Below are 14,831 nucleotides of genomic sequence, written 5' to 3'. Positions count from 1 at the left end.
GAAGCGTTTGATGGTTTTTAAAACGGCACTTGGGGACACTTTCAAAGTTTTCCCAATTTTTCGGACTGACTGACCTTCATTTCTTAAAGTAATGATGGCCACTCATTTCTTTACTTAGAATTTGTATTATGGCAAGAAAAAAGCAGCTAACAGTCTATTCAGTAGAACTATCAGCCGTGTATCCACCTGACTTCTCCACAACGCAATTGATGGTCCCAACCCCATTTATAAGGCAAGAAATCACACGTATTAAACCTGACAGGGCACACCTGTGAAGTGAAAACCATTTCAGGTGACTACCTCTTGAAGCTCATCAAGAGAATGCCAAGAGTATGCATAGCATTAATCAAAGCAAAAGGTGGCTACTTTGAAGAACCTAGAATATGACATTTTCAGTTGTTTCCAGGGCCGGATTTACCACTAGGCACTGTAGGCACGTGCCTACAGGCGCCATGGGCTTCAAAGGCGGCAGGGGTAGTAGTGCATCACTTATCTTTTCAACTGTCCTACACGCAATGGCATTGGCAGGGCTCTTGCGTCAATCTGCATAGGCCCGCTGGTTACAACTGTGCTCAGCCACCCAGTACTTCCGCCCCGCTCTATATCCGCCTGCTGTGTTCCTGCTCATCATCAGTCACTGCAGTCCATCTGACCCCTGCGACTGGGGGAAGGGGGCGGGGCGTGCATACTTCGGACTTCAGCTGTCGGGACTCGGAGATAGGTAATTTAGTATGTTTGCTTAGACATAGACTAGTAGAGGATGCTGTTGTCTCCCTCCCTGGAATTCGGAGTGGCCTTCTTCAAGCTTGAAAAGGGCTTCATGCTTCAGTGGTTCCAGGAGGGAGATCGTAACCTGCTGCCGCTGGGAAGGAAGATCAACGCTGCACGTGGTGTAGTATTTCTTCAACGTTACTTAGCTAGCTGCTGGATTGTCTGCAGGGAGGGAGAGTGTATGTATGTGTGAATGAATGCATGTATGTGTCAGTGTGTGTCTCAGACGTGTCTGTGTCAGTGTGTGTCTCAGAGTGTCTGTGTCAGTGTGTGTCTCAGAGTGTATATGTGTCAGTGTGTGTCTCAGAGTGTGTCTGTGTGTATGTGTCAGTGTGTGTCTCAGATTGTCTCAGATTGTGTGTGTGTATGTGTCAGTGTGAGTGGCTCCGGGTGTGTTTCAGTATGTGTGTCTCAGTGTATGTGTTTGTGTGTATGGTTCAGTGTGTGTGGTTCAGTGTGTGTGTGTGTGTCAGTGGCTCTGTGTGAGTGGCTCAGAGTGTGTGTCAGTATGTGTGTCTCAGTGTGTATGTATCAGTGTGTGCCAGTGTGAGTGGCTCAGAGTGTGTGTCAGTATGTGTGTCTCAGAGTGTGTATGTGTCAGTGTGTGTCAGTGTGTGCCAGTGTGAGTGGCTCTGTGTGAGTGGCTCAGAGTGTGTGTCAGTATGTGTGTCTCAGAGTGTGTATGTGTCAGTATGTGTGTCTCAGAGTGTGTGTGTATGTGTTTTTAAAGGAAACTTTAAAGTACTTCCGAAGTGAACATCAAAATCTATTTTTTACTCACCTGGGGCTTCTTCCAGCCCTGAAGAGCAGCCTCAGTCCCTCTCCACAGCCCCTGTCCTCCTAGGTGTCCCTGCTGGCTAGCCGTAAGGATCGTGACCTCCCGGCGGGTCAGCTCTTCTACACCTGCGCGGACACTCGTGCCCTCATGTCCATGTCATCTGGCGCGTACTGCGCCCGTACAGTAGTTGTGCGCAGGCGCAGTATGCGTCGGATGACGTGGACGCAGAAGATCCGACCCGCCAGCAGGTCGGCATAATTGCGGATGGCCAACAGGGACACCTAGGAGGCCCAGGCTGTGGAGAGGGACTGTGACTGCTCTTCAGGGCTGGAAGAAGCCCCAGGTGAGTAAAAAATAGATTTTGATGTTCACCTCGGATGTCCTCTCACTGTAAAGAAAAAAATAAAATAAAAAGAGGCCAGTTACTTGGGGCTTTTTCCAACCTCTTAAGTCCTTCTTGGTCCTCACTGTCACTCCGCACTGCACCGTTCAGCCGCTCTGGCCCGCACAGGGTCGATCCCGGCTATGTGTGCACAATCAGGGAGGTGAGTTCCATGCATGTGCGGTAGCCAGCGACTGGGCGACCCGCCCAGCTTTCATAGATGGACAGCGGAGAAACGTCACAGTGCTGAACGATGGTGAGGGACCAGGGACTGAAAGAAGCCCCAGGTAAGTAACTGGCCATTTTTTTTCCTCAGTTAAGTGTGGGAGGGGAGAGTCCCTAGGAGGAAGGCTTAATGGGGGAGGGGTGGCTTGTCTAGGCTGCATGCGGGCTATATATAGGGTGGTGTAAAAGACCGGCCCTGCTACCTGTCACATGTGCAAGTTAACGGGTAGACGCTGGCCGGTCCCCAAGCACGTCTCGCTTAATCCCAGTTGTGTGTGGCCCAATCCGACTTTCTTGAAGCTTGTGACGCCTGTATTTGCTGCTGTATGCTGTACGTTCTCATATGCAAATGCAGCCGATACAGGCTTCAATAATAGCAGGAAAGAGGCGCACAGGTACAGACCAGCCAGCGTTTGCTTGTATAACCACACTCATGACAGGCAGTTGGGTTGGTCTTTCATGCACCACCCTGTACTTTCTAAAGACAGGTGAGGCGATTGTTGCCTAGGCCACAATCAGGTTTAATAAGCAGCAGGTGTTACTAGCTCGCAGACAGGCAATGATGAATTTATAGCACCCACTATTCCTGTGACTACAGAGGGGCCAGGTGACTGAGGGTGCCCACCTCTTTCCCCACTTCCAAGTAGCAAAGCATGAATACCAACTCCAGGTCCTCTTGTCTTTTCTTCAGTGCCGCCATTCAGGGAGCAGCTGCGTTTCTCCATCAGGGTCCCGAATGCATATCATGTGACATTGGGAGCCTATGTAGGAACATTGATGCATGCTGAATGGATATAGTGAACAGGAGAGCAGAGAACTCAGACTTTGAAAAGGTATTTGTGCTCTGCTATTTACATGGTGGAAAAGAGGCAACACCCCCACTTCCCCCCCATAGTTTCTGGGGATTAAACTTTACACTGGCCTTGCTTATTAGGGGTTGGAGGGACGGAAATTCTTCGTGTCAAAAAGGGTGTGGCCTGTGATGAGGGCGGAGCTTAGGGCGCCAAAACTTCTGTGCCTATAGGCTCCTGAACTGTAAATCCGGCCCTGGTTGTTTCACACTTTTTGGTTATGTACTGTACTTCCACACGTGTTAATTCATAGTTTGGATGCTTTCTAAGTGAATCTACAATGTTCATAGTCATGAAAATAAAGAAAACTCTTTGAATGAGAAGGTGTGTCCAAACTTTTGGTCGGTACTGTAGGTGTCTCCCAAAAGATAAGACGATGTATACGAGGCATTAGTGTGGAAAAAATATTTCCCAGCTTTTATTTAAATTTGAGCAAAAAAGTATCCTGTCCAAAATTATTCATACCCTTCATAAACTGTCACAGTCTGTGGGAAAATTCAAAGTTCTATATCATTCCAAATAGTCCAAGCTGAAGCTGAAGGTGAAAAACAGCAGCTCTCTGCAGTTGGTTTGTAGATAGTCATAGCTAAGACAATAGGAGCTCAGTAAGGACCTACGGCTGTGCATTGTGTCTGCTCACAAGTCAGGAAAAGGCTACAAGGCCATTTCTAAATGTTTTCAAGTTCCAGCGACTACAGTGCACAGTATTATTAAAAAATACAAGTTGTTTTACACTGTGGAAAATCTCAGAGGACGTGGTCAGAAGCCAAAAGTGACACCTGTGCTGGCCAGGAGGATAGTGAGAAAGGTGAAAAAGAATCCAAGGATCACCACCAAGGCCATCTTGGTGAATGTGGGCTCTGCTGGTGGCAATGTCTCAAAGCAGACAATCCACACTGCACACTGCTGGGTTCCACGGATGTAGACCAAGGAGGACGCCACTTCAAGAAGACTTCTGGTCTTCTGTGCTATTGTCAGATGAAACATAACCTGAATTGTTTGGTCACAATGAGGTTTCCTTCATTTGGCATAAAAAAAGAGAAGCATTCAACCCAAAGAACACCATCCCCACTGTCAAACATGGTGGTGGGAATGTAATGCTTTGGGGGTGTTTTTCAGCCAATGGACCAGGGAACCTAATCACAGTAAACGACACCATGAAAAAAGAGCAATACATGATGATTCTCAATGACATCATCAGGCAGTCTGCAGAGATAATTGGCCTTGGGCACAGTGGACATTTCAGCATAACAGTGGCTAAAAAACAAACAGCAAAAGTGGTGAAGAAACGGTTAGCAGACAACAACATTAACGTTTTGGAGTGGTCCAGCCAGAGTTCGGACTTGAATACAATTCAGAATCTGTGGAGAGAGCTAAAGATCAGGGTGATGGTAAGAAGACCCTCTAACCTGAAAGATTTGGAGTTCACTGCTAAAGATTAATGGGCAAAAATAGCTGTGGAGACATGCAAAAAGCTGGTCTGCAATTATAGGAAGAGTTTGACTGCTGTAATAGCCAATAAAGGCTTTTCTGTTGAAGGGTATGAATAATTTTGGACTGTAAACTTTTTGCTCAAATAAATAGTAAATAAATAAGAGATGAGAATTTGTTTTTGTCCACAATAATGCCTCTTGTACATCAACTTATCTTTTGGGTGACATTATGTTATTTCCAATTGCACTTGCATGTAATGTAGTTAAAATCGGGCTCAGAGGTTTTTTTCTAATACGGGCTCTCCTCCGTTTCAGTGGCCATGGTTGGCTCTGCCAATTCTCTTCCCAGGCGCTCTATGGGTACTGCTGCAGCGCACACAGCCATTATGAGTAATATGATGATGAAACTAGTACGGCGGATCCCGGATGTGGCGTGACACTTGTAGCCTGGTATAAGCTGTGCAGGCCGGCATGGGAAAATAGGCTGTGCGTGTGGCAGCAGTACCCACAGAGCTTCTGGGAGAAGAAATGGCGGAGCCAGACGTGGCCAGCAAAATGTGGGAGAGCCCATACGAAAAACTCTGAGCCGGATTTTAACTGCATTACTTGTGAGTGCAATAGCTTTTTATAGCTATTTAACTTGAGACATACACTATGGGATGCTTTTTATTTGAGGTATAAAAGTTATTGAACAGGTACTGGATTGATTACATCTGAGTGAGGACACAGATTATTTTATATAAGAGATATTAAGAGGTACTTGATTTACCACACCTGATTGAGGACACAGATTATTTTTCAGTAAGGAACCAGAGGAGTGAATTAATCGTTAAGGTTGGAGGTGACCTGGGACTATCCCCAAGGTGGTAGTAGACCTTGATGGTCTAACCGTCTCTGTCAGCAGACTTTCTTTGAGAACCAGAATATCCAGTGTGGTTTGGAGTGCGCTTGAACTGAATTGGATTGAACAAAAGTATCTATGTTTGCTCTACTGTAAGTGGTGTGAAAACTGCACATATTATAATAACATGCAAATCCAGAGTTGTAAAAAAGTACAGTATTGCTGTAACGATCGGTGTCAGCACGCAGAGAAAATCTGATTATTGGTGATCTGCAGTATCACCAAGAATGCAGATATATACCTGATTATGGATGATCTGCAGAATCACCAATAATACAGATATAGTACTAACCTCTGGACACCTGTATGTAATCGTGAGTGTTTGGTGTAACAGTATGACTTTGAGTAACGCACCTGCTGAGCAGGTGATCTTAGGCAGTATGGGCAATACTGCTCTTAGAGAGTACAGAAACCTCCCAGCAGCCTGAGACTCTCCAAGGGGTGGAGTCAGGCTGAAGGTAGGAAGGACCAGAGCGTAAGTGACACCTGAAGGTGGATGTCACAGACAGATCTGGAGACTATCTCTTAAGGGGAGAGATAGCTCTCGAGGTCGGGCAAGCCAGGTCGGCAACACACGGACAGACAAAGTACAAAGACAGAAAGCTGATTCGGTATCCAAGACAGGCAGGGTTAGCAACAGGTAATCAGAAATACATAGGTACCGAATCAGAAAGCATAGGGATAGTCAGGAATGCAATATGTCATAACAGATATCGACAATGCCTAGTCTTGGGTGTGAGGTCCGTGGTCTCTACACCCTGGAACTAGTCTGGAGTAGAATATGATGGTACAAAGTATTCCTAGACTTGGGTGTGAGGTCCGTGGTCTCGACACCCTGGAACTAGTCTGGAGTATAACAGAAAGATAACACAGGGTCCCTAGTCTTGGGTGTGAGGTCCGTGGTCTCGACACCCTGGAACTAGTCTGAAGTATAACAGAATGATAACAATAGAAGTAATCTGGCTCAGTGTGAATTCCCAGGTCCTCCTGGTTCAAACACACTGTTGGATCTGACTAAGGTCTGAGTGCTTCCACGTAGTGTTCGCAATGGCAGACCACCTGAAAGTGACCAGCAGTGACTATATATAGCGCAGCGCTCTTTGGCGCCACCCGTCAGTGATCAACCAATAGTCACTTGCCTTGAGGTCAGCTGACCAACCTGGTCAGCTGATCCCTCCTCGTTTGTCATAAAGGTTCGGCCTCAGCGCGCGCGCGTATTCCTCAACCTGTGTGAACGAACAGACCCAGCCACACCAGACGCACGCTGCTGCGGACAAACCGCCGCACTGGGAGCGGAATCAGTCGCCTTGCCGCCAGTACACGCGGCGGCTTTTCCGCGTTTTATCACAGTACCCCCCCCTGAGGAGTGGACTCCGGACACTTCCCACCAGACTTTCCAGGATGCAGATCGTGGAATACCTTCTTTAATTCCTCTGCGTGCATACGACAGTCTGGCACCCAAGTTCTCTCCTCTATGCCATATCCCTTCCAGTGAACCAGATACTGCACGGAGTTCTGCACAAGCTGTGAGTCCAGAATCTTTTCAATCTCATACTCAGATTGGTCTTTTACCATCACAGGGAGGGAGGGAGGGGAGTCCACGTGCACTGCTGGCTTCAACCGAGACACATGGACTGATCTTGCACCTCTCATACTGGCAGGGAGATGGACAGCATAGGTAACAAAATTCACTTTCCTGGTCACTGGGAATGGTCCTATGAATGTAGGATCCAGTTTGGGTGATAATTGCCTCAGGGCCCCATGCCGAGAGGATACGTACACCATGTTCCCTGGGGAAAACTCCTACTCTACAGACTTTCCGTTACTAGTCTGATGTTTCTGGGTCCGGGGTTTCCTTGACACTGGCAAAAGTTGCAATGTACCCGTTGAGGTCTGATGAGATGTTTTACCCTCCAGAATGTCTCGCTGGCAAGGGCCCAGATTAGGCATCCAGTCCTCCACCGTCTCCGCAGGTACCCTGACCACCTCTCGAGGTAGACCGGTCTCAGGCTCGGAACTTTTAACTAAAGTTTCTGCTTTGACCTGCACTGCCACTCCTCCAACCTGTATCTTGGTAACACTAACTGCCGCTCTCTACAAGCAATGCTGATGGCAGTAGGCTGACCATTTCAGTAACTGACCTGAAGCCCAGTCAATCTGTGGGGAGTGGAGTTGCAACCAGGGCATACCCAGAACAATGGTGGAGGTTGCCATGGGCATAACCAGGAACTGTAATCTCTCCATGTAACGCCCATAAACAACATGACAACAAGGGGGTTTGGAGAAGCGATTGACTACTCTGCAACGGAGTCATCCACTGCAGTGACCAGAATCTGCCGGTCAGGTGGGGACAAAGGTATCCATAATTTTTTTAATGAAATCGTAATCAATGAGGTTCGCTGCAGAACCGGAGTCCACAATGGCTTCTGCGGAACGAGTCTGACCCTCCCATGCAATAGAGCAGGGAAGGAGCAGACGATCATTGTTCAGAGGTAAGGACTGCTCGCCTATGCTGTCGACCAACCCCAGGCGGCAGCATTCTCTTGGCCCCTTAGCACCATATAGATCGCGTTTTCTTGGCCTTCTGTGATTCTTCTTCACCTGACTCAGCCTTGAATATCCGATTTGCATCGGCTCGTCAGAGGGTGACGAAGATCGAGAAGAGTCATTTGAGAGAGACCTTATAACATTCCTACCACTAATCTGTTTCTGGTAACGCAAACGGCGATCTATCTGCACGGCCAAAGAAATTGCCTCATCTACAGATTTGGGCTCAGGATGTCCTATCATTACGTCATGGATAGCATCCGACAATACTGCCAAAAAACAGTCTAATAGAGCATATGTTCCCCATCTAGCCGAGAGAGCCCACTTCCTAAACTCAGCGGCGTAAACCTCTACCGATTTACGACCCTGTCTGAGCATCTTGAGCTTCCTCTCCGCAGTAGACGAAATATCCGGGTCATCATATATAATGGTCATGGCCTTGAAAAATTCCTGAACTGATGATAATGCCTCATGCTCAGCATGTAGGCTATATGCCCACGTTTGGGAATCACCCGACAGCAGGGTCTTTATAAATGTTACCCTTTGGGCCTCAATTCCTGACAAGGTAGGCCTCAATGCAAAATAAGACAGCACACGATTCCTGAAATTTCGGAAGTCAGATCTATGGCCAGAAAACTTTTCAGGTACGGACATACGAATGTCCGTGACTGGAGGAGATCGCACTGAGTGTATAGCTGATTGAAGTTCCTGAATAGCCCCAAATAGCTGGCTGATCTGGGTCTGTTGGTTCAAATCTACCCCGGAAAGATTGTTTACCGCGGTGGTCAGGACTTCAACATGACTATACAGTGCGTCCATTTGGTTTTGGTCTGCCGTTCTGTAACGATCGGTGTCAGCACGCAGAGAGAATCTGATTATTGGTGATCTGTAGAATCACCAATAATACAGATATAGTACTAACCTCTGGACACCTGTATGTAATCGTGAGTGTTTGGTGTAACAGTATGACTTTGAGTAACGCACCTGCTGAGCAGGTGATCTTAGGCAGTATGGGCAATACTGCTCTTAGAGAGTACAGAAACCTCCCAGCAGCCTGAGACTCTCCAAGGGGTGGAGTCAGGCTGAAGGTAGGAAGGACCAGAGCGTGAGTGACACCTGAAGGTGGATGTCACAGACAGATCTGGAGACTATCTCTTAAGGGGAGAAATTGCTCTCGAGGTCGGGCAAGCCAGGTCGGTAACACACGGACAGACAAAGTACAAAGACAGAAAGCTGATTCAGTGTCCAAGACAGGCAGGGTTAGCAACAGGTAATCAGAAATATGTAGGTACCGAATCAGAAAGCATGGGGATAGTCAGGAATGCAATAGGTCATAACAGATATCAACAATGCCTAGTCTTGGGTGTGAGGTCCGTGGTCTCTACACCCTGGAACTAGTCTGGAGTAGAATATGATGGTACAAAGTATTCCTAGACTTGGGTGTGAGGTCCGTGGTCTCGACACCCTGGAACTAGTCTGGAGTATAACAGAATGATAACACAGAGTCCCTAGTCTTGGGTGTGAGGTCTGTGGTCTAGACACCCTGGAACTAGTCTGGAGTATAACAGAAAGATAACACAGGGTCCCTAGTCTTGGGTGTGAGGACCGTGGTCTCGACACCCTGGAACTAGTCTGAAGTATAACAGAATGATAACAATAGAAGTAATCTGGCTCAGTGTGAATTCCCAGGTCCTTCTGGTTCAAACACACTGTTGGATCTGACTAAGGTCTGAATGCTTCCACGTAGTGTTCGCAACGGCAGACCACCTGAAAGTGACCAGCAGTGACTATATATAGCGCAGCGCTCTCTGGTGCCACCCATCAGTGATCAACCAATAGTCACTTGCCTTGAGGTCAGCTGACCAAGCTGGTCAGCGGATCCCTCCTCGTTTGTCATAAAGGTTCTGCCTCTCAGCGCGCGCATATTCCTCAAACTGTGTGAACTAACAGATCCAGCCACACCAGACGCACGCTGCTGTGGACAAACCGCTGCGCTGGACGCGGAATAAGTCGCCTTGCCGGCAGTACATGCGGTGGATTTTCCGCGTTTTATCACAATTGCCAGATTCCTTATGTTTATATTTTTTCTTTATTTATAATACATTTCTGATTATTAAAGTGGATCCGAGATGAACTTTTACTCATTGCATAACTGTGTTCCTTTCCTATTGTTTATAGGGCATTCCTCAAGCCAAATACTTTTTTGTTTTTGTTTTAATACCCTATAAACTAAACAAGCCTTGCCCACAGCTTTTCAGAGAGCCTTGGCATTTTCATACAGTAGCAAGGGCTCTTGGGAGCTCAGTCTGGGCAGGAGGAGGGGAGGTATTACTAGCCAGAGATTTCAGAGGCAGAGGGGAGGAGGGAGGAGGAGGGGATTAGGTTTTTTCACAGGCTGAGTGCTGAAGCTGAGTGATAAGCTTGCCTGTGTGTAATGTTTACAAACAACATGGCTGTTGTCACTGTATCACAGGAAGAAATCATCATATTCTTTTGAAGCTGTTTGCAGCTAGATTTGCTGTGTAAACTATCTAAACTTTAGATAAGATATATAGACAAGTCACTTGTTATAGTTAGTTTTTCATCTCGGATCCGCTTTAAACATGGCTATACAAGTTTCAGTTTTTCATCTCTTTATTTTTGTATTAGTGATGTTATAAACTGTCCATTTCAGAAGAACAATTAATTAATGTACAGTATGTTACACACGTTTGTTTTAACAAATATGAAATTAAAATGATGAAATTAAGGAAAAATATTTATAGAAAGCATTTTTTGTTTTCTTCAGAATCTATAAAATTTGATAATTTTGTTGTTTCATGGATGAAAAAAAATTCCAATATAGGTTGATGGGAAATTGATTGTTTAACATATATTCAATTCAACTTTCTGAAAATTTGATAAGTATTTTTCACTATGATCAATCAGACAAATGCTAAACAAATTGAGAAAACAATCAATATTTATCTACTGGAAAAAAAAGAGAATGTATTCTATTTTTCTACATTAAAAAAACATGAAAATTTAATTATTGTGTTAAACTTTGTATGGCTACTTTAAATTTGTAATAATACAAAACAATCTAAGTAAGCACAATAGACAGTTTTGAATGCTTATTTAAAGGGTACCTGAAATAAAGCATTATGTGGCAATTTATACTTAATAAATTTTATACTTCCTCCAGTACGATAAGGCCCTCTTGCCCACCCCTCCCCCCCCCCTCAGCCGCTCCGTTCTCCCGGGATCGCCTTCAGTATCTGTCAAAGTCAGGGCCAGTTGTGGAGTTCTGCGCCTGCTCGGCCTAGCCATGCGCTTCTCTTCTTGCTCCCACAGCTGAGAGCCTTCTGCACCTGCACAGTACTACTGTTCAGGCGCAGAACAATCCCAGCTGTGGGAGTGCGACGGAGTTTTCACAGAACACTGTAATTTTGGCAGATACCAGAGGCGATCCTGGAAGGAAGGAGCACGCAGGGAGGATGCCAAGGGAACCTGCGGTCCTCATGGGGCTGGAGGATGCCCCAGGTAAGTATAAATTTCCCTTAATGTTTTATCTCAGGTTTCCCTTAATCTATTAACCTTTTGGTGACCGCAGGCGTAAATCCTACGCCACCCTTGTGGCCGCCTAACTTTGGTGGATTTTTTAGTATTTAGAATTTAAGCCGCCCGCAGTTTCCACTCCCAACATGATCAAGCGCACCCAAGAGGGGAGATTAAGCTGTCATATGACAGCTGACATCTCCCCTCAGTGATCAGAAGCCATCGCATATGGCTTCTGATCATGTGATCACTACAATCGCCAGCAGATCGTAGTGATCCCTGTTACTGACGCGGCGGTAGGGGGTAAAGAAGATTATCCACTGACCTTCCTGCCCCTCCCCGGCGATTGCCGCTCCCCTGGCCGACATCCCTGCTCATTCTGACGTCAGTGCTGGGTCCTGGCTTGATGACGTCAAGCCACGACTCAGAACTGGGCTGCAGTACGAGCGGGGATGTTGGCCTGAACGGATGGGTCCACTGCGGCTCATCGCTGGAGCCTGGAAGGTGAGCGAAGGCTGCTGGCTACACGGGGGAAGGGGGGCAATATGGTTATGGGGGGGGGGGGGACACACAACCCAGCTACCAAAAGTGGGGATCCGGCTACCTCGCTAGCGGTTTTTGAAGCAGATTTTCAAAGCAATTCTAGGCAAGTTTAGAGAGATTTTCTAAACATACCTAGCGTTTTTTGGAGCGCTTTTGTGTAGCAGATTGCATATATTGTTACAGTAAAGCTGTTACTAAACAGCTTTTGTAACAAAAACGCCTGAAAAACCGCTCTGATCTAGCGTTTTTCAGAGCGGTTTTCCACTTTCCTATACTTTAACATTGAGGAAGAAACGCCTCAGAAATCTAAAAAATGCTGCAGCCCCTGAGTTTGCTTTTGTGGAAAAAACGAACCGTTTTGGTGTGCACCATCCCATTGAAATACATTACCCAAGCAGCTTTCAAACAGCTAGCATTTTTAAAAACACCCCAGAACTGCTCTGGTGTGCACCAGCCTTGAGAGGGATATGGAGGCTGCCATATTTATTTCCTTTTGCAGAATACCAGTTCTCTGACTGTCCTGCGGATTCTCAGCCTGTAATACTTTAAGCCAAGCATGCAGATCAGAAGTTTCTGAGAAAAAAAAAACCGACAAGATTTGCCACATTCTTGTTTTAAGTGTGTGATTCAGACACTTCTGTAGCCAAATATATCAACAGGACTACCAGGCAACATATACTGTTTAAAAGGAAATAACTATGGCAGCCTCCATATACTTCTCACTCCAGGTTCCCTTTAATCCTAATCTTATAATAATCCTAACATTTGTATAGCACTTTTCTCCTGTTGGACTCAAAGCGCTCAAGAGCTGCAGCCACTAAGGGGCCACCCTGCAGTGTTAAGAAGTCTTGCCCAAGGACTGAGTAGGTACTGACCCTAGCCAGGATTCAAACCCGGGTCTCCCATGTCAAAGGCAGAGCCCTTAACCAGTACACTTATCCAGCCATCTTTAATAGGTGAGATGTGAAATTTATGTGAAACAGGTGAAATTCTCCAAAACAAAGGCAAAGAATAAATAAACATTCTGATCTGATGTAGGATTATGCTAATTTTATATGCAAATATATGCAGCTTGAACATGGACCAAGTGCATTTCACCCAGGTTTTGTTTGTATGGTCCATTTTCAGGCTGCATAATTTGCACAATCTTGCATCAACTCAGAATTATCCCAACTCCTAAAGGTGATGCAACAATGTATTTGTATTCGTATTAGTATAGGGGTTAGTTACTTTTCACATAGATAATATGAGAGTTGATTAATATCTCCATTCAGTTATTTTAACAGGCTTCCAAGAACTGTACATGGTGTTTAATCCAGTTTATATATTTATTATACTAACTTTGGAGATAAAGTGTTAAAAATAAGCAAAAACAGAGAAAACAGAGAAAGGGGGAACATTTTTCTTTATCCCACTGTTCGTGGTAAATTCACCGCCTGTCAACCTCTCCTGTAACTCGACCATGCCCAGTGGAAAGGAGGCCACTGCATGGAGTCACATGTGAGCTCAGCAGCAGCCATGCTCAGATGTGACATGATGTGTCTTTTTGCTACCAGGTAAACACACCAAGGGCCATATGCAATTCACTTTTTCTCCTGAGTTTTCTCCAAGGTGATATTTTTAAACTTGTCAAGAAAATCCCTTTTAAGCCACCAAAAAGCAAGAAAATACTCAACATTTTTTTAATAGTCCTTTTTCGCCTACTTTTTAGTACTTTTTTAGTTGAAAAGTTCTGGAAAGTTATTTTAAATCAAAGATGAAAAATTCTCTCCTAGGAGAAAACTCAGGTGAAAAAGTGAATTGTATATGGGCCCAAGTGTCAAACACTTACATTCGTGTGGTTATAAATGCTGAAAGATGCTTGGTGGCTGGCAGATGGGTGGCTGAACTGCCCAATAAGTGTGCAGTTCAGCCATCCATCTGAAAGAGGCCTTACTCTGTCTTAGCAAGGTGGGGTGTGTGTAATAGCTGTCCGTGTGCACAAAAGTTTTTATTTGAGATCTTCAGAAGAATTGAGGTCATGAGGGGGGTACTACATAATTTTTTTTTAAATATTGTGTGGAAAGGGTGGAGGTGTAGGAGCCTACCAATGATCACCTGCCCACGTTACAGGCCCAAATAAGGTACACCTGAAAAAAAGAAAAAAAAAAAGATTTTTCTTGCAGCAAATATTCCATAAATTAAGGGGGTCCATTTATAAAGTTTATTAGCATCCGGTAGAATAGTTTTAAAATAGTCCATGAATTTCCGCCCTGAATAGTGCATCTAAAGTTAAGTGATCCATATTGTTGTGGTTTCCATTCATGCCATATTCACAATGTACCTCTGTATGTATACACTACGTGTATGTCTGCAAAACTTAGCTTGTGCGGGTTTATTTCAAGTGACTTTCCCACTGACATGTGTGTTGAATACAAATTATTCTGCAGCTCCTAATGTGGCACCGTCAGGAGTTAATGGAGGAGGTGGTACTCCAAATGAGCTCACTATCAACTGGAAGGTGAGTCAATATATATAGCATGAAACTGAAAAATAAACGATACATGTCAAATATCTGTATAAAATGGCCAAAAGTGTGAAATTATCATTTGATTGTTAGATTTTGGATTCTGTCATAATAAATTTCTTAATTGTATGATCCATGAGAAGATAAAGAGTGAAGGGCAATGACAGCCAGCAAGAAGCTCTCTGCAGGGAAACAATCTAGGGTTCGTACAGAAGTCCACTGGTTACATTACTGCCTATGCCTGCTCAGTGAGGCTGCAGGGAGATTGCAAGTATCAGGAGACATTGTGCATCCTGCACCCTTTCTGCTATAATGGTGAATGGCTAACAGCGTCAGAAACAAATAAGACCAAAAAAA

General features: G+C 45.3%; 1 protein-coding gene across 1 annotated transcript in view; it reads left to right on the top strand.

Annotated features, from left to right (window-relative positions):
• CNTN2 (contactin 2) overlaps positions 1–14,831 on the top strand; it is a 146,488-nt gene that overhangs the window by 96,447 nt on the left and 35,210 nt on the right. Inside the window, exon 17 of the mRNA XM_068269585.1 lies at positions 14,398–14,468. Coding sequence (XP_068125686.1) covers positions 14,398–14,468 — 71 coding nt within the window. The remainder of the gene's footprint in view (positions 1–14,397; positions 14,469–14,831) is intronic.

The sequence above is a fragment of the Hyperolius riggenbachi genome, chromosome 2 (genome assembly GCF_040937935.1).
Source record: "Hyperolius riggenbachi isolate aHypRig1 chromosome 2, aHypRig1.pri, whole genome shotgun sequence".
In the NCBI taxonomy this organism is placed as follows: domain Eukaryota; kingdom Metazoa; phylum Chordata; class Amphibia; order Anura; family Hyperoliidae; genus Hyperolius; species Hyperolius riggenbachi.
Note: the sequence above shows the minus strand (reverse complement) of the source record. Positions and strands in the feature narration are given on the sequence as shown.